This window comes from Muscardinus avellanarius (genome assembly GCF_963383645.1).
Source record: "Muscardinus avellanarius genome assembly, chromosome: 15".
In the NCBI taxonomy this organism is placed as follows: Eukaryota; Metazoa; Chordata; class Mammalia; order Rodentia; family Gliridae; genus Muscardinus; species Muscardinus avellanarius.
In genome coordinates, this window is record NC_137801.1 from 79,071,165 (window position 1) to 79,090,177 (window position 19,013).

Genomic DNA, 19,013 nt, shown 5'->3' on the forward strand with positions numbered 1-19,013 from the left:
TTATTTTTATTTTTTGAAACAGGTCTCACTTAAGTTGCTGAGAAGAACTAAGTTGCTGAGGCTGGCTTCAAACATAACGATCTTCTCGTCTCAGCCTCTCAAGTACTGGGATTACAGGCACACACCACCACACCAGGTTCCCTTATTCTTATTAAGCTGAGAAACCTGAGGTAATACTAAAAACAGGCTTAATATACCTGGGGGGGGGGTACTTCCTCTAAGCAGATTTTAAAAATCCATGGGAACGCTAAAAACTGTCTACTTTTCCTGGCAGAACTGCACTCCTAAATAGAGGAAACGATTCTTCTTTCTAAATCAGGAAACTTCAGGGTCAAAACCACAAGTCCTTCTATCACCAGGGAACCCCCTCAAAGAATGCGTGGAAAAATATTCTATTCAACCCAGTAAAACAAACAACATTTAACAATTACTCTTTTTCTTTTAATTTAAATTTGAGGCCCAAAGAAGTCTAGTTCTTTCAAAGACCATTCCAACTATAGAAATAACTATTGCCTTAGGCATATAGGCAATGTTATTCCTGGGCACACTGGCTACTGTCTGAAAATAAATAAAAGATGTTGGTTATAAAGTTGTTTTACAAACTGGGTGCAGTGACTCATCTGTAATCCCAATACTTGGGAGGCCGAGACGGGAGGATCACAAATTGCAGATCAGCCTTGTAATATCGACATTTGGAATTATGCCTGTAATCCTAATACTTGGGAGGCTGAAATAGGAGGATCACAAGTTCAAGACCAGGCTTGGCAACATAGTGAGAACCTGTCTGAAAATAAATAAAAATAATGCTCACTGGAAGAGCATCCCGGGAGGAGAAGGAAGAATGTTTGACGGAGCTTAACTTAAAAGAAAATTTCTATGCAAAACCTGAAATTAAAACTGGTTTTGGTAACTTCAGTCTTTGATTCTAAGAAGATTGGCGTCTACAAATAAATGTCAATTTCAGGGGTCGTTTAAAAACGCCTATCTGGTCAGCAATGCAGAACTCAATATTTTTCACGAACTTCACCTTTAAAATGTATAACAAGTCAAATTGTGAAGCCTTTAAATTGTTTATTCCAATCAATTCCAAGTTAATATGTTAAATGTAGCTCAGAGACACTTGGTCACAGAAAATGCCTGCTAACAATGTGGGTCGGGGCAGGTCTTCCTTGCTACGAGCCCCTCCGAAAGTTGGTCAAAGCCAGGAACTTTCAAATAAGTGTTTCCTCCCCAAAGTATACTTCCATGATCTCTCTAGGATGTCTGATTATAAGACAAATACAGATCTGGAGACCTTTTAAAAGCTTGACCATTTTTTTTCCCCTGTCAAAATTTAAAATAAACTCTGAAAAGGAAATCATAGGAAAAAGGCATAGACACATCAGAAGACTGAAACACTTAAATCACAAGTCCCAAACAGACTACACGCGCCGTACATGTAATTTTAAAAAGAAGGAAGTCTGTGTGTACTACAGTCTCTGTCTGCACTGAAACGGGAACACTTTAAACAACAACAAAAAAATCTCAAACTTCCTTCATAGTAAAATGGTATTTTAACACGTGGGCTTAATGCTTTAGGGGTTATACAGAACCTCAAACCTAAAAGAAAATTTCAGTAGTTACCACCAAAAAAAAAAAAAAAACCAAAAAAAAAAAAATCCAACTAAAATTGTGTTGTTTTAAGCAAATTAACTTTGAAAGCCAGAAGCCGTAACCTTTCTGTTAACAAGGTCTCCAGATTGTGGTCCTTCCTTCCTAGGTTAAGGTCTCACTGGCAAGCTTTGTTACACCATTCCAATAACAAAGAATCCCACAAACCCCTCCCACACCCCATCCCAGGCACCCCAAACTCCTCCTGCCACAGTCACAACGGCTCTTCGCAGAAACGGGCTCTAAATGAGCCCAAACAATCTGGGCGCTGTGGGGGGGGGGGGGAACCCAAGTGCTTCCAATTTAAAACCGCCTCCGGTGATCCACTGTTTAACGCCATAGCCCCCCAGTTTGGGAGAAGACCTGAAACTTAAAGGATCTGTGCAGAAGCGCGAGTGTGGGCTGAGCGGGCTGCAGCCCAGCACGCCCTGGACCCTGGACGGTGTTCACCAGTGCCACACTGAGCTTCCTTCTGCCCCCGCCGGCAGCAGCGGCTCCTTTGGGCAGAGATCCCCACCTTTATCGGGAGCTTTGGACCTTTGCACTCACCTCAGCTCTTCCTCGGGGAGCCCATTTAGTCTCACACTATCGGGGCGCTCTCGCCTTCTCCTGTAGAGACCTGACTGCGAGAGCTCTTTAAGTTGTAATGCAGTCATACTTCTCTCTGCACATCAATTACTGACTCTCTACAGCGTTTACGCGCAGCGGCAGGGCTGCCAGCAGGGCTCAGAAAGGCAGTGTGGCCGGCTCGTGAGGGACCTCGGCACACCTGACTCGGGGTTAGAACCCTCCAGGCAGCAGCCGGGCCTCCGAAGCACAGCTTCCTGTTTCGCGCTGGTCCACACCCTCCCAGCAAGGCCTGACTTGCTGTATCTATCTCCAAGCCTGGCACCTTGAGGGGGGAGGGGGCCGTGATGGACAGGGCAGCTTGTTCACATGGGTACTGATCAGCAATATTTCAGCCTTAGGAAGAGTCACACCGATTCCTTTAGAAGTATTTATTTCTGGGATCCTTCCGAAGTAAATTGGGCTAAAAAAGAAGGGTCCAGCCCCTTTTATTTGCCAGGAAATCCATTAGCATTTCACAGGCAGCTGTCAGTTTAAAGAAGTGCCTGGTCATCAGAAGCTCTTTAGGACATTATCCTAAAAAAAAAAAAAAAAAAAAAGGCAGGATTCTAAAGGGAAATGGTCTAATTTCTCCCTATTGCCATTCCACTCTAAATCCTCTTTAGAAGGGAAGGAAGTGTCTGGCCCACCCCCTTCCCATTAAATATTACTCAAAAATTCATAAGTGAAAAGGAAACTGTTTCTTCTACTAACCTCCATGAAATCATTTTTCTGAATCCAGAATACTCATTCTGAATAATTCCCGCTCTTACAGCTACCTAGTCGGACCAACATTGCTTAACACTGTCAGCCTGAAGGTGCTATGTATGTATCAGCGCAGCGTTATTTATCTGTGTATGTATTTGTTTATTGGTTTACTTATTTATTTGAGACTGCCTCTCACTCTGCTGCCCGGGCTGGTCTCAAACTCCTGGGCTCAAGCCCTCCTCTCGCCTCAGCCCCTAGAGTAGAGGGGTGTGCGTCACCACCGTGCCCGGCTCTGTGTATTTGATTGTGGGAAGAAAGTGCTGGATTTGACCGAGGGGTGCAGATAATACGGGACAGATATTATGGGCAAGTTCTTTGTCATCAGCTCCCAGCCTTTTGTCACTAGCTCCGCATGAGGTCACTACAACATCAGGCGGGGCTCCGTCCTTCAGTTTGATTCAGTTCCAATCAAGAGCCATTTAAATCGCCATTTAAAATCTAGCCGCTGGCGAGATTTTTAGCCAATAGTATGACTTCAAGACTCAAGAAATTTCTCTTTGGGCATTTTGTGTCCGTGTCTTTTCCTATTAGAATCCCAACAACAGGAGCTCAGAGATAGGAATCCAATGCTCTTTCTTTACACCAAGGACCAGAGAGTTAACATACTCCCCTAAGAGTACCTGCAAGGAAAACAATTACAACGACAAACAAAGGTTATTTCCTCCCCAGGAAAGGAGAGTTTATATTTTCTTCCTTCTCCCAAGACTCAGATGCCAGCTCTCCTCTCGGGGCTACCTCTTGTTACACTGGTCCTGTGGTCCTTTTGAATTTTTTGTTTTGAATCAGGGTCTCGCTAGGTTGCTAAGAGTCTAGTCTGGAACCCAAGAGCCTGCTGTCTCAGCCTACCAGGACAGGGAATACAGATGTGTGCCACCCTGCCTAGCTCAGATGACCTTTTATATTCGCTATTAAAATAGACAGGACATGTTTAAAGATGCGGGGTAAACATTAACTCATTCTGTCACTACATTAGATTTAATTGGCCATCAGTCATATCTCAAAATAATCAAGTGACAGTCACCTCTTTCTCTAGAAGGATACACACAAAAGAACTGTGGATAGTGGCTGCCTCTGAGGGCTCTGAGGGACAGCAGCAGACAACACTTTAGTTATATACTCTTTTATATCATCTGAACTGAGGAAATATTGCGTATTTAAAAATAAGTAGGAGCCGGGCGTGGTGGTGCACACTTGTAATCCCAGCATTCGGGAGGCTGAGACCGGAGGATTGCGGTTCGCGGACAGTCTCAGCTACTTAGTGAGGCCCTCTGCAACTCAGTGAGACCCTGTTTCAAAATTAAGAATAAAAAACTGGGCAGGGGGTATAGCTCAGAGGTCAAATGCCTCTGGGTTCCATCCCTAGGCCCGCAAAAATAAAAATAAATAAATAAGTAGAGAGCCGGGAGTGGTGGCCCACGCTTGTAATCCCAGCATTCGGGAGGCTGAAATAGGAGGGTCGTGGTTTGTGGCCAGCCTCAGCTCTTTAGTGAGGCCCTTTGCAACTCACTGAGACCCTGTTTCCAAATAAAGAATAAAATATAGAGTTGGGGGAGTAGCTCGGAGGTAGAATGTCCCTGGGTTCCATCCCCAGTACCGCTAAAAATAAATAAATAAGTAAATAAATAAATAAATAAATAAATAAATAAATAAATGAGCCAGATGTGGTGGCATACACTTGTAATCCCAGTACTTGGAAGGCTGAGACAGAAGGAGAGCAGGTTCATAGCCAGCCTCAGCAATTTAGTAAGGTCCTCCACAATTTAGTAAGACTCTGTTTCAAAATAAAAAATAAAATAAAATAGGGCTGGAGGGGGGTGTAGCTCAGAGGTAGAATGTCCCTTGGTTCAATCCCCAGTAAAACACACACACACACACACACACACACACACACACACACACACACTCTAAAAGCTCAGCTGGGTGTTTTCCTAATATGGCACAAGGCCATCCTCTGCGATGGAGGGAAAAACAGCCCTAACATGCTAAAACCTCAAATACAGAAAAGTTTAAAGGTCACAGTAATATACACATATACAGATGGCTCCTAACTTAATCCTCTCGTTTTATATGAAAACAGGAAGGAAGAAGATGAAGATAAAATAAGTACCATTTTATTATTTCCCTCTGTTCACCAAAATAGAATAAAAAATGAATCAATTGTATACTCTGTAAACACAGAAACTCCAGCATTAAATATGACCTCTTTCTGGGGCTGGGGCTATAGTTCAGTGGTAGAGGTGTGTTTACCATGATCAAGGCCCAAGGTGCAATTCCCACCACCAATAAATAAATACTTAAACAGGAAAACACAATAATTTATTTATTTATTTATTTACTGTACTGAGAATTGAACCCAGAGGGGTTATACCTTTGAGCTATACCCTATCCCCATTTTATTTATTTTGAAATAGGGTCTCCCTAAGTTAATTTCAAGCTGGCCTTGAACCTGTGATCCTTTGGTCTCAGCCTCACAAGTACTGGGATCAACTGGACGTGGTGGCGCATGCCTGTAATCCCTGTACTTGGGAGGCTGAGACAGGAGGACCACAGGATCAAGGCCAGCCTCAGGAACAGAGCAGAGACTCTTCAGCAATCTAGTAAGACCTTGTTTCAAAATAGAAAAAATAAAAAGGGCTTGGATATAGCTCAGAGGCAGAACGTCCCTGGGTTCAGTCTCCAGTGTACAAAACAAAAGAGGAAAAACAAAAATAAAACAAAACAAACAAAAAAATACTGGGGTTACAGGCTAGTGCTACCTCACCCAGCGACAGCTTCGTTTTTAGAGTTTTTAAAAAACAATGAATGTAGCAGCAGACTGCAAGGAAACTGAGCTTGGTGACTGCGGAAGGCTACCCAGACAGGAAACGCCGCGCCGGGATGATCCTGCATCTGGTGAGTCTAGTTCAAAGGATGCGAGGAGCAAATCAGAACAGCAGTCCCAAGCACTTTAACAAACAACTCTTGCCTGGGGACCTTTCGAATGGCAGGACTGACACATTTTCTGTAAATCAATGCTTCTGCTCTAAGGAAACTGCTACAAGGGAATAAAATTATAATTCCTGGCCTTTGGGGAAAGCTCTTTTATTTTTTGCAGTGTTGAGGATTGAACCCAGGGGCATTCTACCTAGGAACCACCTCCCCAGCCCTGTTTTATTGTTTATTTAGAAAGAGGGTCTTGTTAAGTTGCTGACAGCCTCTTGCTGAGGCTGGCTTTGAGCCTGCGATCCTCCTATCTCAGCCTCTCAAGGATGGGGATTACAAGTGTGCACCACATGGAAGGCCCTTTTACTGCACACAAAGGCAGAGAGAAGGCTCTGTTTCAGAGGCTCACTGCGGTCTGATGCGCCTTATGGAGGGCTGGGGGAGGCAGCGAGGGAAACAGGCACCGTGGGGCCCTCCACAACTTCTCAAAGTGAAATTCACAAGTGCTGCAAACACAGGGTTGACTGGAACTCAGGCTGCAGCCAGATAACCAAGCGTCTCTCTCCGCACTGGTCCATAACCATCATGGGGCTGGAGCAAGCACCCCGAGATACAGCAGGGGATCCGAGAAAGACAGTTCTCTGGTTTCTTATCTTTTCTCTTGCAAACATGCTTTCCCATAGAAATGGAGTTATCAACTATACCTGAATTCTCAGATCACGTCTTTTTTGGTGGGGGGAGGGTACTAGGGATTGAACCCAGAGGCATTCTGCTACACCCCTTGCCCTCTTTTGTTTTATTTATTTATTTTTATTTTTGAAACAGGGTCTCACTAAGTTGCAGAGAGTCTCATTAAGTTGCTGAGGCTGACCTTGAGCCAATGATCCTCCTGTCTCAGCCTCCCAAGAAGAGGTGTGCACCACTGTGCTTGGCTCAGGCCTATTTGAAGAGTTTTTAAGTTTCAAGTAACTATTTTAGCATGATCTTGGCAGTGTAAATAGGGAGGCCGGGGTCAGTGCATTTTTCATGGGTCTCTAAATAAAGCAAATTTTTTTCTCATTTTTGAATTCTAAAAAGTCTCTAAAGGCCAGTCCAGCCTCCCATTCGGTACAGAACTCCTTATCTTCAGCCTCACATGACCTCAACCCTCTAGAACATCTGCAACCTGGGATTTCGCCTCCTCCAGATACTTGCTGTGGTCGGAACTTCCTACCTCATAAAACTGCCGGGACTTTTGTTAAGGAACAGCAGTCCCTCTAAGTCGTTAAGCTGCGCACACCGCCAGCCGGCTTCCGCTGTAGGGTAGCTCTGCCTCTGAGCTCAAAACAACTCTCCATCCACTTCTGTCCGTCTTTCCAACCCGCTGGATATGTGTGGAGTATGTATTTTGACTCCTAGCATAAACAGCAATCTGTTCCAATTTAATGTCTTTAGCAAAGCTGGGACTTTCTTCTGTAAATTTAAGCACTCGGTTGAAATGATTAAATACAAAGCCTTATGAAGCAATGCACCAGGTCTGGTCTCCACCCAGGCTAAGCGCTAATTCAGTAGTTTTCCATATTCTGGGACCATGAGTCTGTTGTGAATCTAATGAAAGTTAATGATGCTCTCCCAGAAATTGTGCATGGGCTCCGCACATCGCAGCAGCTTCGGGGAACTGACAGACGCCCTTGCAAGCCCACAGGTAACGCTACTTCAGCATCGGCACTGATCCCCCTCATCTGAAAGCCTCCGAGATCAGCGCAGGACTTCTCATGCTCTCCTGTTCATTCGATATGTCTTTCCTCTGAGCCCTGACATCTGCTAGACACAGGTTCAGAAAAGTTCATCTCGCTTAATTTCTTTGTTTCCTAACTGATCTTTCTGCCACTGATCTTACTCATTTAATCTATTCAAAGTGATTTTTAAAAAGGTAAATCGATCGCTTCTTTACCCTGTTGAAAGCCCTCTAACGGCTCCGCTGCCTTCGTGATCTAGGACAAGCAAGAAGCCCTGCCATCTGTGCGGGCTGCTCCCGCCCTCCACCCCTGCCGGGGCATCAGTCTCAGGTCAGATCGTGCTTTCTCTGCCCTCCTGGCCTTTATGTGTGTAGCCCTGCAGGAGAAGAAGGCGCCTGGCAGGCCCAGCTGTAACCATCCGCTGGGACCCAGCCAAGGACCACCTCTGCTGAGGCCTGGCTCTGCTTCTGTGCTCAGTCTCGCTGGTCCAGGGTCCCTGTGCTGCTCTGTGCTCCGGTCAACAGCCGCGCAGTCTCAGGCGGGCTGTGTCTTCGCCATCCCTGCCCTTGGGATGCCCGTGCTCCTAGTCTACTGACCACTGTGTCCGAGGGCCTGGAACATGGCAGACACTCGTGTTTGTTCAAGAAAGGAGTTCTTTGTTGCTCCTTTTCCTTTATTTTGAGAGCCTAATCACTTCATGATGCTCTATTTGCAAGGAAACCTCTAGAATTTTGCAACTTGGTTTTCCCAATAATGCTAGGCTTGGGATGAAATTTCCAGTTTGGAAACCCTTTGTTTCCCACTGAACACCGCACATTACCCAAATGAGAGGTAAAGGCATCCATCCCACGGTCTTAGAAAGATGCACTCTGTAAATTTCAGAGTTGGCGAACACTGAGGCTCTCGGATTTGTAGAGTCGAACCGGACCTTCCATAAATAGAGACTGGTGGATAAGCGACCCAGACCTTTGCCTAAACTTGTCCCGCATTCTGTTGCAAGGAACCCCTTGAGGCACAGACAGAGGACACCTCGCCGGAGGCTCAGCGAGGCCTTAAGGCCCACCACGGCGCTACCGCGGTGACGGCGCCTTCCCCTCTCCAGGGCTAAGAGCACTGCCGACCAGCACCCGGCACAGCGAAGCCTGAACTGCGTGTGTTACCAGTATCTCTGCAATTGCTACAAAGGCCTGTGAACCGGCTGAACCGCGGTACATTTCCAGGCCATTAACTTCCTTGTATGAAAGAGAAGAAGAGGAGAATTTCATGTTTTGTAAGTAGCTTTTGACTGGTGGAAACAAGTCCTTTTTTAGTTTATCTCATGGATAATCAGTTATAGGGAAACTAAACTTTCTCTAATAAAGCAAGAGTGTCCTTTTACACTACTTCCAGCACACATTCATCTCATAAACATTTGCAGACACACACTTTCTTTCTCTCTTTCTTCCTTCCTTTTTTTTTATTTTTGGTAGTACTGGGGATGGAACCCTTCTACCTCCAGGCTACACTCCCAGACCTATATAATATAATATATATACATATATATATATTTGTGTGTGTGTGGTACTGCGGTTCCTGGAAGCCCTTCTACCTCCGGGCTATACTCCCAGGCCTTTTTTATATTTTATTTGGAAACAGGGTCTCACTAGGTTGCTGAGAGCCTCACTAAGTTGCTAAGGCTGGCTTTGAACCTGTGCGATCCTCCTGTCTCAGCCTCCCAAGCGCGGGGATTACAAGCGAGCGTCACGCCTGGCGACACACACCATCTTTTTTTTTTTTTTTTTTTTTTTTTTGGTGGTGCTGGGGTTCCTGGAAGCCCTTCTACCTCCAGGCTACACTCCCAGACCTATTTTATATTTTTGAAACAGGGTCTTACGCCAGCACAGCTGGCTTCGAACCTGCGTGATCCTCCTGTCTCTGCCTCCCAAGCGCGGGGATTACAAGCGTGCGCCACCACGCCCGGCACACACATCTTTCTAAAGGAAGGTTTTTAAGAGTGTTCCGGCTAGGCATGGTGGGTCATGCCTAAAATCGTTAATACTTGGGAGTCTGAGACAGGAGAATTGCAGGCTCGAGGCCATCCTCAACAATTTAGTGAGACACAGAGCAACTTAGCAAGACCCTGTTTCAAAATGAAAAAATAAAAAGGGCTGGGGGTATGGCTTGAAGGCAGAATATCCCTGGGTTCAATCCCTAGTACCTTTTTTCTTTCTTTTTGTACTGGGGGTGGAACCCAGAGGCTTTCTACCTCCGGGCTATACTCCCAGGCCTTTTTAAATATATTTTATTTGGAAACAGGGTCTCACTAAGTTGCCGAGAGCCTCACTAAGTAGCTGAGGCTGGCTTTGAACCCGTGCGATCCTCCTGTCTCAGCCTCCCAAGCGCGGGGATTACAAGCATGCGCCAACACGCCCGGCCCTAGTACCTTTTTCTCAAGCCCCAGAAAAAAAAATGGGGGAGGGCTTTCTGGGCTATGTATATGAAGAAAGGATCAGTGGTGTAGAAGAAGAGTGGGAGTCACTTCGAGTTCAAACTAACCAGAGCAAAGAATGTGGGCGGCAGCATCAGCCATCACAGAAACTGTCCACATAGGAGAAAGTCACCCAAAAGACGATCCCATTCACAGACAGGTGCCAACACGGTCTGCAAGACCCTCTCAGCTGTTGCCGTGGTCAGCTTTCTGTAACTAACCCCTCCCAGTGGACAAGGCCTCACTGGGTCGCTGCGGCTGGCTGGCCGTAAACCTGAGATCCTCCAGTCTCAGCCTCCCAGGTGCTGGGATTCCAAGCGCGCGCCACCGCACCCCGCCGGGCTTGAACTTTTTAAAGATGGGATTCCAGCGGTGATCTTTTTATGAGAGCTGGCAGCAAATCCTGATGACCACATCGTCTGAATTAAAATAAGTGATTGACCAGTGCCTATTGTAAGAACGAGAAGAGGGACTTATATTCACATTCCAAGATGGCATTCCCAAGCCAGGAAATGTGCCTTTCTTTCTTTCTTTCTTTCTTTCTTTCTTTCTTTCTTTCTTTCTTTCTTTCTTTCTTTCTTTCTTTCTTTCTTTCTTTTTTTTTTGGTGGGTCTGGAGATGGAACCCGGGAGCATATGACCTCCGAGCTACACCCCCTGCCCTAGTTTTTTTATTCTTTAATTTGAAACTGGGTCTCACCGAGTGGCAGAGGGCCTCACTAAGTAGCTGAGGCTGTCCGCGAGCCACGATCCTCCAGTCTCAGCCTCCCGAAATGCTGCGATCACAAGCGTGCGCCACCACGCCCGGCAGGAAATGTGACTTTCTGAGCACCAAGAAGAATAGACGTGTTCTCCCTGTCCTGGAATTCAAGAGGCGTAGTCTAAAAAGAAAGAAATCATGTATCCTGCCTCATTCTAGTATAGGTTTTCTTACGCTAAGTACTCTCAACATATCAACCACCTTGTCAAAATTATGTTTTTGCCAGGTTATCAAACTACTCATCAGTTCTGTGTACAGTCCGATCTTAAAGGTAACAACAAAAACAACAACAAAATGTGTTGCTGCCTCACTTGGTATCAGCATGTCCCTTCATTTACTGTTATATTTTTCTCCTTTAATCAAATAAAACTTTACTTCAGGCCAGGCATGGTGGCTTACACCTGTAATCCCAGTAGTTGGGAGGCTGAGATAGGAGGATGGCAGATTCGAGGCCAACCCCAGCAACTTAACAAGACCCTGTTTCAAAATAAAACATAAAAAGGGTTGGGGGTGTGGTTCAGAGGTAGACTGTCCCTGGGTTTAATCCCCAGTAGCAGAGAGGGGGGGGAGGGAGAGAGAGAGAGAGAGAGAGAGAATCAATAATAATAAAGCAGGATTGATAACTTTCAGAGAATTTTTAGTTTTAAAAACGTAATTATTAAGGCCGGGTGTGGTGGTGCACAGTTGTAATCCCCGTGCTTAGGAGGCGGAGACAGGAGGATCACGCAGGTTCAAAGCCAGCCGTGCTGGCTTAAGAGACCCTTTTTCCAAATAAAACCTATAAAATAGGTCTGGGAGTGTAGCCCGGTGGTAGACGGGCTTCCAGGAACCCCAGTACCACAAAAACAAAACAAAACAAAAACGTAATTATTAGTTGGCCGTGGTGTCACACACTTGTGATCCCAGCCCTTGAGAGTGAGAGGCTGAAACAAGGATTGCAGGTTTGCAGCGAGCTGTAGAAACTAAGTGAAGTCCTCTGCAACAGTGACATCTGTTTCCACATAAAAAATAAAATAGGTATAGCGGTGTAGCCTGGAGATAGAAGGGTCGTGGATTTTGTCCCCAATACCATACACAAAAAAACCTCCCATAATTATTTAAAAAAACACATTATTTTCTGCCAAGTGTTACTGTCCTAAAGCCATTGAAAGCAACTGAAAATGATAACGTAGTCATGTAGTATATGGTAATGTAGTACATAAGAAGATATTTGCCTTAAGCCATTTTGTGTTGCTATGACAAAATACCCGAGGCTGGGGACTTTATACAGAAAATAGGTTTATTTTGTCTCACAGTTCTGAAGGTTAGATTTGGGCCACATTAAGGGAGAACTTCACACTGCCACAAGACGGCAAATGGCACCAGCAACAGGGCTCATGGGAGAGAGGCCGGTAGTGCATGTGACGAGGACGACATGGGAGGCCTTGCTTTAGGACACACTTTCAAGGGTGGTGTCCACATCCTAAGCTCGCACCTTTTTTTTTGTTTTTGTTTTTTGGTTTTTTTTTTTTTTTGCAGTACTGGGGATGGAACCCAGGGGCATTCCACCTCCGAGCTACACCCCCAGCCCTTTTTTTCATTCTTTATTTTGAGACAGGGTCTCACTGAGTTGCAAAGGGCCTAAGTAGCTGAGGCTGTCCTGAACAGACAGCCTCCTGTCTCAGCCTCCTGAATGCTGGGATTACAAGCATGCACCATGGCTCAGCCTCCACCTCTTTAAGTTTCTCCCACCTCTGAACACTGGGGACCAGGCTTATTCAAAGCATAGAGGTATTCACGATATACTACTGAGTGGAGACGGGGGAGACCACAGGACTCTGCACACTAAGTGATTGTTTCACATGAAAGACCACAGATGTGCACAGCACACATGTGTACACAGAGACCACGAGCTCTACAAGAATATTTACCAACATATCTTTGGTTGGAAAGAAATGAAAGACCAGGGAAGACGTTAGGAGAGACAGGAGGGACGTGGAAGGCAGCGCACAGCCTTGCGATGTGAAGACTGTCCAGGAGGGCAAGACTGGTGGAGCCTGGGACCCTCCAAACCAGGTTTCAGGTTGAGGAGGAAAACCCAGAAATCACGCATGGGGGTCCGTCATCTCCAGGTGTCCTGAGCGTCTGGAGAGGCTCTCATGCTGAAGGGGTGAGCCAGCGCCAGGACGGACTGACGGGACCCAAGGACGGCCGCCCTCCTGCCACCCACTCGCCCCTCAGCCCGGCACGGGTGCCAACGCCTGCGGGCTCTGCTCCAGGGACCAGACGGGGCCCCGCGAAGCTGAGGGTTAGCAGGCCACACCGGACTAAGCAAGTTGCACAACGGAGGCTGTATTTTCAGACGTGTCAACTGCAGAAGAGTAGGGCGCTGTGAGATTGTTGACCCCAGGGAGAGGGCAGGGTGGCCAGGAAAAAGTTTCCTTAGACAGAATCACTGGCTGATGGCGGGCTTGGTGGCGCACGCTTGTAATCCCAGTACTTGGGAGGCTGAGACAGGAGGATGGTGGGTTCGTGGACAGCCTCGGCTACTTAGTGAGGCCTTTTGCCACTCGGTGAGACCCTGTTTCCAAATAAAGAATAAAAAATAGGGCTGGGAGTGTAGCTCAAAGGTAGAATAACCCTGGGTTCCAACTCCAGAACCGCAAAAAAAAAAAAAAAAAAAAAAGAATCACTGGCTGATGACTCCCCCCATCCCAAACCTGGAAGGGCCCACGGTGTAGGGGTGGAGCCAACCCAGTGGCTGAGGGGGCAGGCCAGCAGTGCAGGGGGACAGGCAGGCGATGGTCCTCATCCTGAGAATGACTGGGAGCTTGGGAGTGAGGCCGGGACGCTGAGATATGCACTCCCTACCCTGCGGCAGCAGGCGTTAAGGCAGCCCCAGCCTGGGTGTCTGTGCAGAGGGAAGAAAGCAGCCTGGGCTGGGGGAGGGGCGGGTATCAGGTGTATCAGGAAGCAGGCACAGGGCCAGCCTGAGAGGGTGGGGAGGCGCTGACATTGCTGACATTTTTCTCTACATTCTTCTACTGATATAACATAAAAAAAAAAAAACACCTGCTCAGGATGACTTTAATCTTGTTCACAGAAAAGCATTTTATATCTACTTTGAAGCCTGGTGAGGTGGGGAAGGCTTGTAATCTCTGTTGTTGGGAGGCTGGGAGGAGGATCGCAGGTTGGCAGGTTTGAGGACAGTCTCAGAAAGACCTAGCAAGACCCTGTTTCAAAGTAAAAATAAAATGGGCCCTGGAGTGTAGGTCAGAGGTGGAATGTCCCTCAGTCTCTGTCTCTGTCTGTCTGTCTGTCTCTCTCTTGCTCACACACACACACACACACACACACATACACACACACACACACACACACACACACACACACACACACACATACTATTTTGAGATGGGTGTGGTAGTACACACCTGTAATCCCAGTACTTGGGAGTCCGAGACAGGAGGATCACAGGTTCAAGGACAGCCTCAGCAAGTAGTTAGATCATCAACCTAAGAAGATCTTGTTTCAAACTAAAAATAAAATAGGGCTGGGAGTGTAGCTTCGAGATAGAAAACACCCGGGTTCAATCCCCAGTACCAACACAAAACAAAGCAAAACAAAATTATTTAGCATCTAATTAAAGTTTTAAGGAAGATTTCACCAAAATGGTCACCTCACACTATTGTGAAGCTCAGCCTTAAAACTACTTGTAATTAATAGTTATTAACTAATTTATTATGTAATAAGTAAAATAAAATTATGACCAATAGCTGAGGCTGGAGTGCCTACCAATCACAACATTTACAGTCTTCATCGTGACCCTATGATATGGGCATTATTATTATCCTCATTATAAAGACAAGAAAACTGACTCTTAAAGCAACTAAGTAACCTGACCAAGCAACACAACCAATAAAAGAGAGAAAGTATGGATCCAACCAGGTCGATATGACTGCGACATTCCCGTTTCTGCCAGAAGCAGCATTGTCTGTCAACCCCGTGAACTGTCAGAGATCAACCCTGAACTGGAAGAGCCTCTAAACTCTAACAAACCGAACAGGGAGTCTTCCAGGAAACCCAGGAAGGTGACAGGCACAGGAGCCCAAGGCAGCCTCTGTGGTCAACACAGAAAAGACCAAGATGGCACCACGCCCACACACCTCCCCAGATGAACTCACCGGCCATCACGTTCTACGTGAAGACGGTGAATGGTGGGTCTGAGGGTTCGGGAAGGAGTCATGGGGGACCATATACAATTCCCAATAATATGCACCCTCCTCTTCAGCTAACTCTCTCCCACAGGTCTGGAAGTAGAGCCCCTTGAAAGAAGGGGGGTCACACTGATGGTCTTCAAGTCAACTGAATTCCTGGATTCCTTAGCAATTTTTGGGTCCAAATGACCATTGTTGCTTTGCTTTCTTTTATAGTGCATGCGATCGCACAACAGGGATTTTAGTGAAAACAGGTTTTCCCCATCCCAGAAACCCTGCTGAAACTAAGGACGTTGGTCCACGGCAACAGGGGAGGCACTGGAAGCAACAGCCCGCAGGGAGAGTTTGTGATGGCTGGGTGTACTAGAGGCAATTTCAGTTCCTCATGCCCCAGACACACTTGAGAGTGTAAGTCATTCTGACAGCCAGTTGTTTCTGTTCTGCCTGATGCAGGTGAAACCGGCACCCCCATCTCCATGTAAGACGAGGAAATAAAGGTGCAGCTCTGTCCTCCAGTCCTGGCCTCAAGGAGTCTCTGCGGGAGAAAGAGCTCCCTCCTGAAGCCAGCGTAGGATTGGATCAAAACGTACTAGAGAGCTATATTTAACTGGATGGATGGATGCTCCCAAAATAGAGGGGGGACACTTAGCCAGAGGGTTACACAGAAGCAAAGCAGAGGGGCTGTGTTTCTAAGGCAAGGGGAAGACATGGATGGCGATGTCTTAACCTCGCTGAGCTGAGCAGTTTCTCATTATGACTTAGGAAATAATATGTTTGTCACGAGTTTGGTTCCTGAGTACGCACAGTGTACCGGGACCTGTAATGAGCACCATTATCAAGCCATTTTAATAATGACTCAATGAAAGAAGTATTACTCTCATTTTAAAGATAAGACAGATGGGAAATGAATGAGTAGTCTACTCAAGATCTTACAGTTATTACAGGATTAGGTGAGAATTTGAAACTTGGCCTGATGATGCCTGGTCTGTGTGTGTGTGTGTGTGTGGTATTGTGGATTGGCATAAGGAATTCTACCTCTGAACTATAACGCCAGCCTTTTCTATTTTTATTTTAAAACATGGTCTGAGTTGCCGAGGCTGGCCTGGAACCTGCGATCTTCCCATTTCAGCCTCCCAAGTACTGGGATTGCAGGCGTGCACCACCATGCTGGGCTTATGCCTGGCCATGACTTTCCACCGTTACTATGTTGCTTCCAAACAGAAAATGGTTATTTTCTCAGCGTGTGAAGGCTTAGAACACCATTTGTTTTACAATTCAGCTGAACACAATGGTAAACACAATGGAGTATCCTGGATTGGATGCTGGGAAGGAAAAGGAGCCTGTGGAGGGGATTTAAGGTACTGACCGGAGACGGAGCTGGGGAGGGGTATGTGAGGATTCGTCGAAAACCCTACCCTTGCAACTTTCTACAAAGCTAAAATTATTCCAAAATAAAGTTGACTTTATAAATTCACAACTCGGTTGGGCGTGGTCACGCACAGCCTTCAGGAGGCTGAGACAGGAGGATCGCGGTTCGCGGACAGCCTCAGCTACTTAGTGAGGCCCTCTGCAACTCAGTGAGACCCTGTTTCAAAATAAAGAATAAAAATTAGGGCAGGGGGTGTAGCTCAGAAGCCGAATGCCCCTGGATTCCATCCCCAGACTCCCCCCCCCTACCAAAAATTCAAAACTCTGATTCTATACAGTAACAGAGCAGATATCTCCAACAAGTCAACGACAAGAGAGAAAAGCCAAGATGAGGTTTTCCTGAGAATAAAAGAGGTGGAAGAAACAGGACAATAAAATGTGTTATTAAGCTATGGATTCTGTTTGGATTCCAGTTCAAGCAAAACAATTGTAAAAGGATATTCCTGGGGTGGGTGGGGAAATCTGATTATAGACAGGGTGTTGGAGGATGCCAGAGAACTACCGCTCATTTTGTTAGTGACAAGAGCAGCAGGTGGGTTTATAAGAGTGTCCGCCCTCTCAGGGGCAAACTCTGAAGCATATTGGGTTGAAGTGATCTGGTGCCTGGAGTTAAGAGAGGAAAAGGAGAAAGACCGTGTGAAGCCAAGACGGCGATGTACTCACGGAGTCTTGGCGGTGAGCAGAAGGGGATTTGTTTCTTCTTCTTCTTCTTTTTTTTTTTTTTCCTGTAGTGTTGGGGCTTGAACCCAGCAGCACTCTGCCTCTAAACTATACCCCTATACTGATTTTATTTTTTTATTTGGAAACAGGGTCTGGTTAAGTTGCTGAGGCTGGCTTTGAACCTGTGATCCTCCTGTGTCAGCCTCTCAAGTACTAGGATTAGAGGTGTGCATCACCACACTCTCCTCATTTTTATTTTTATGTTTGACAATTTTCATTTCTTTTCTTTCTTTTTCCTTCTCTCCTTTCCTTGCCTTGCCTTTCTGTAATGGCAAATAACCTGCCTGAGATCATACAGAGTAGACTCGAGGATATGTTAAATTTTTAAAGGAAAGCAGGCATGGTGGCACATCCCCGCTCCTGGGAAGTTCAAACGAGGGGACCACAGGTGAGGGGCCAGCTGCAGCAACTCAGTGAGCTGCTCAGCAACTTAGCAAGGACCTGTTTCAAAACAAAAAAGTAAGATAGGGCTGGGTGTGTGGCTTCGAGGTAGAACACTTCCATCCTGAATGCCATCCCTAGCACTACCAGAAAAAAAAAAAAAAATAAATAGGAGGACATTGGTTAAGGGGCAAGAAGAATATTCTAGGTGGGTGAAAACAATGAAAAGATGGCAAAGCTGCACAGGGAGTGACGGGCAGAGCAGGAGGCGCTGCAGACCTTGTTTAGAAGCCTGCTGAGCCGGGCTGCAGGACTGTTGTGCTGGGTAAAAAAGCCTTCAAGAGTTTGAACTTGGGGCGGGGGGCAGAGTCACAGCCTGCAGACACCAGGCATGGAGGTCGTTCCTGGCACCAAGAGGGGCCGTGGCGGAAGGGAAAGAGGAGACTTCAAGGGTTTTTTTTTTTTTTTCTTTCAGGTAAACAGGTTGCTACGAATAAATCCAAATGAACAAGAATAGCACACACACCTACACAGGAAATTCTTTTACATAATGTAGCCAAATCGTGCCAGCCACTTCCAACCCTGAGCACTCTTAAACCATCTGTTCAGCTTCCTTTCCTACCACTCATGGCAGATAACCTTCTGCTTTATTTTATTTTTGTGGTACAGGGGCACAAAAATAAACACAGGGGCATTCTACCTTTGAGCCAGCCTCTCTTAGATTTTGTCATTTATTTATTTATTCATTTATTTTAATGCTGGGGATTAAACTCAGGGCATTCTACCTCTGAGCTACAGCCCCAGCCCTATTTATTTATTTATTTGCAGTACTGGGGATTGAACTCAGGGGCATTCTACCTCCAAGCTACCCTTCTGGCCTAATTTTTTTAATCCTAATTTCGAAACAGGGTCTCACTAAGTTGCACAAGGCCTTACTAAGTAGCCGAGGCTGGCTGCGAAACTGCGATCCTCCTGTCTCAGCCTCCCTAGTATTAGGATTATAAGCGTGCGCCACCGCGCCCAGCACCTTCCTAGATAAGAGAAAACTCAGACCTTCAGAAAGAAGCCTGCTTGGCAGTCTGCAAATCTTTTCAATGTCTGAATGACTTGCGTTCCACGGGCGTTTACTCTGTGGCACAAAATGAGCCTGTGCTGAGTCTATAATACCTATTGTCATCTTGTTCTAGTGGCAGTAATAACAGCAGTCATGGTGTTAATGTCTGACCTACTGAATCTGCTCCTCACAACACCTTGTTAAATGAGGGGTACCCTTCTTTTGCAGAAGTAGAAACAAGGCTCACACTGGGTACAGGGCAACACCAGGAATGGAATGGGCACCGTCTATAGTCACTGCTACGTAGCCTTTCTCAAGGTCTGCCAACAAGAGGAGAGAGCGTA

The 19,013-nt window shown here is 46.2% G+C and overlaps 1 protein-coding gene across 4 annotated transcripts in view; it reads right to left on the reverse strand.

Moving 5' to 3' along the window:
• The window catches only part of LIMS1 (LIM zinc finger domain containing 1), a gene marked incomplete at both ends in the record, with an annotated part of 141,897 nt that overhangs the window by 66,140 nt on the left and 56,744 nt on the right, over positions 1-19,013 (reverse strand). For 2 of the 4 annotated variants that reach the window (XM_080711021.1, XM_080711020.1), the window contains one exon: positions 2,200-2,306. The exons of the other annotated variants lie outside the window; for them this stretch is intronic. In XM_080711021.1, coding sequence (XP_080567147.1) covers positions 2,200-2,306 — 107 coding nt within the window. Of the gene's footprint in view, positions 1-2,199; positions 2,307-19,013 lie in introns of those variants that run through there. 4 annotated transcript variants of the gene reach the window in all.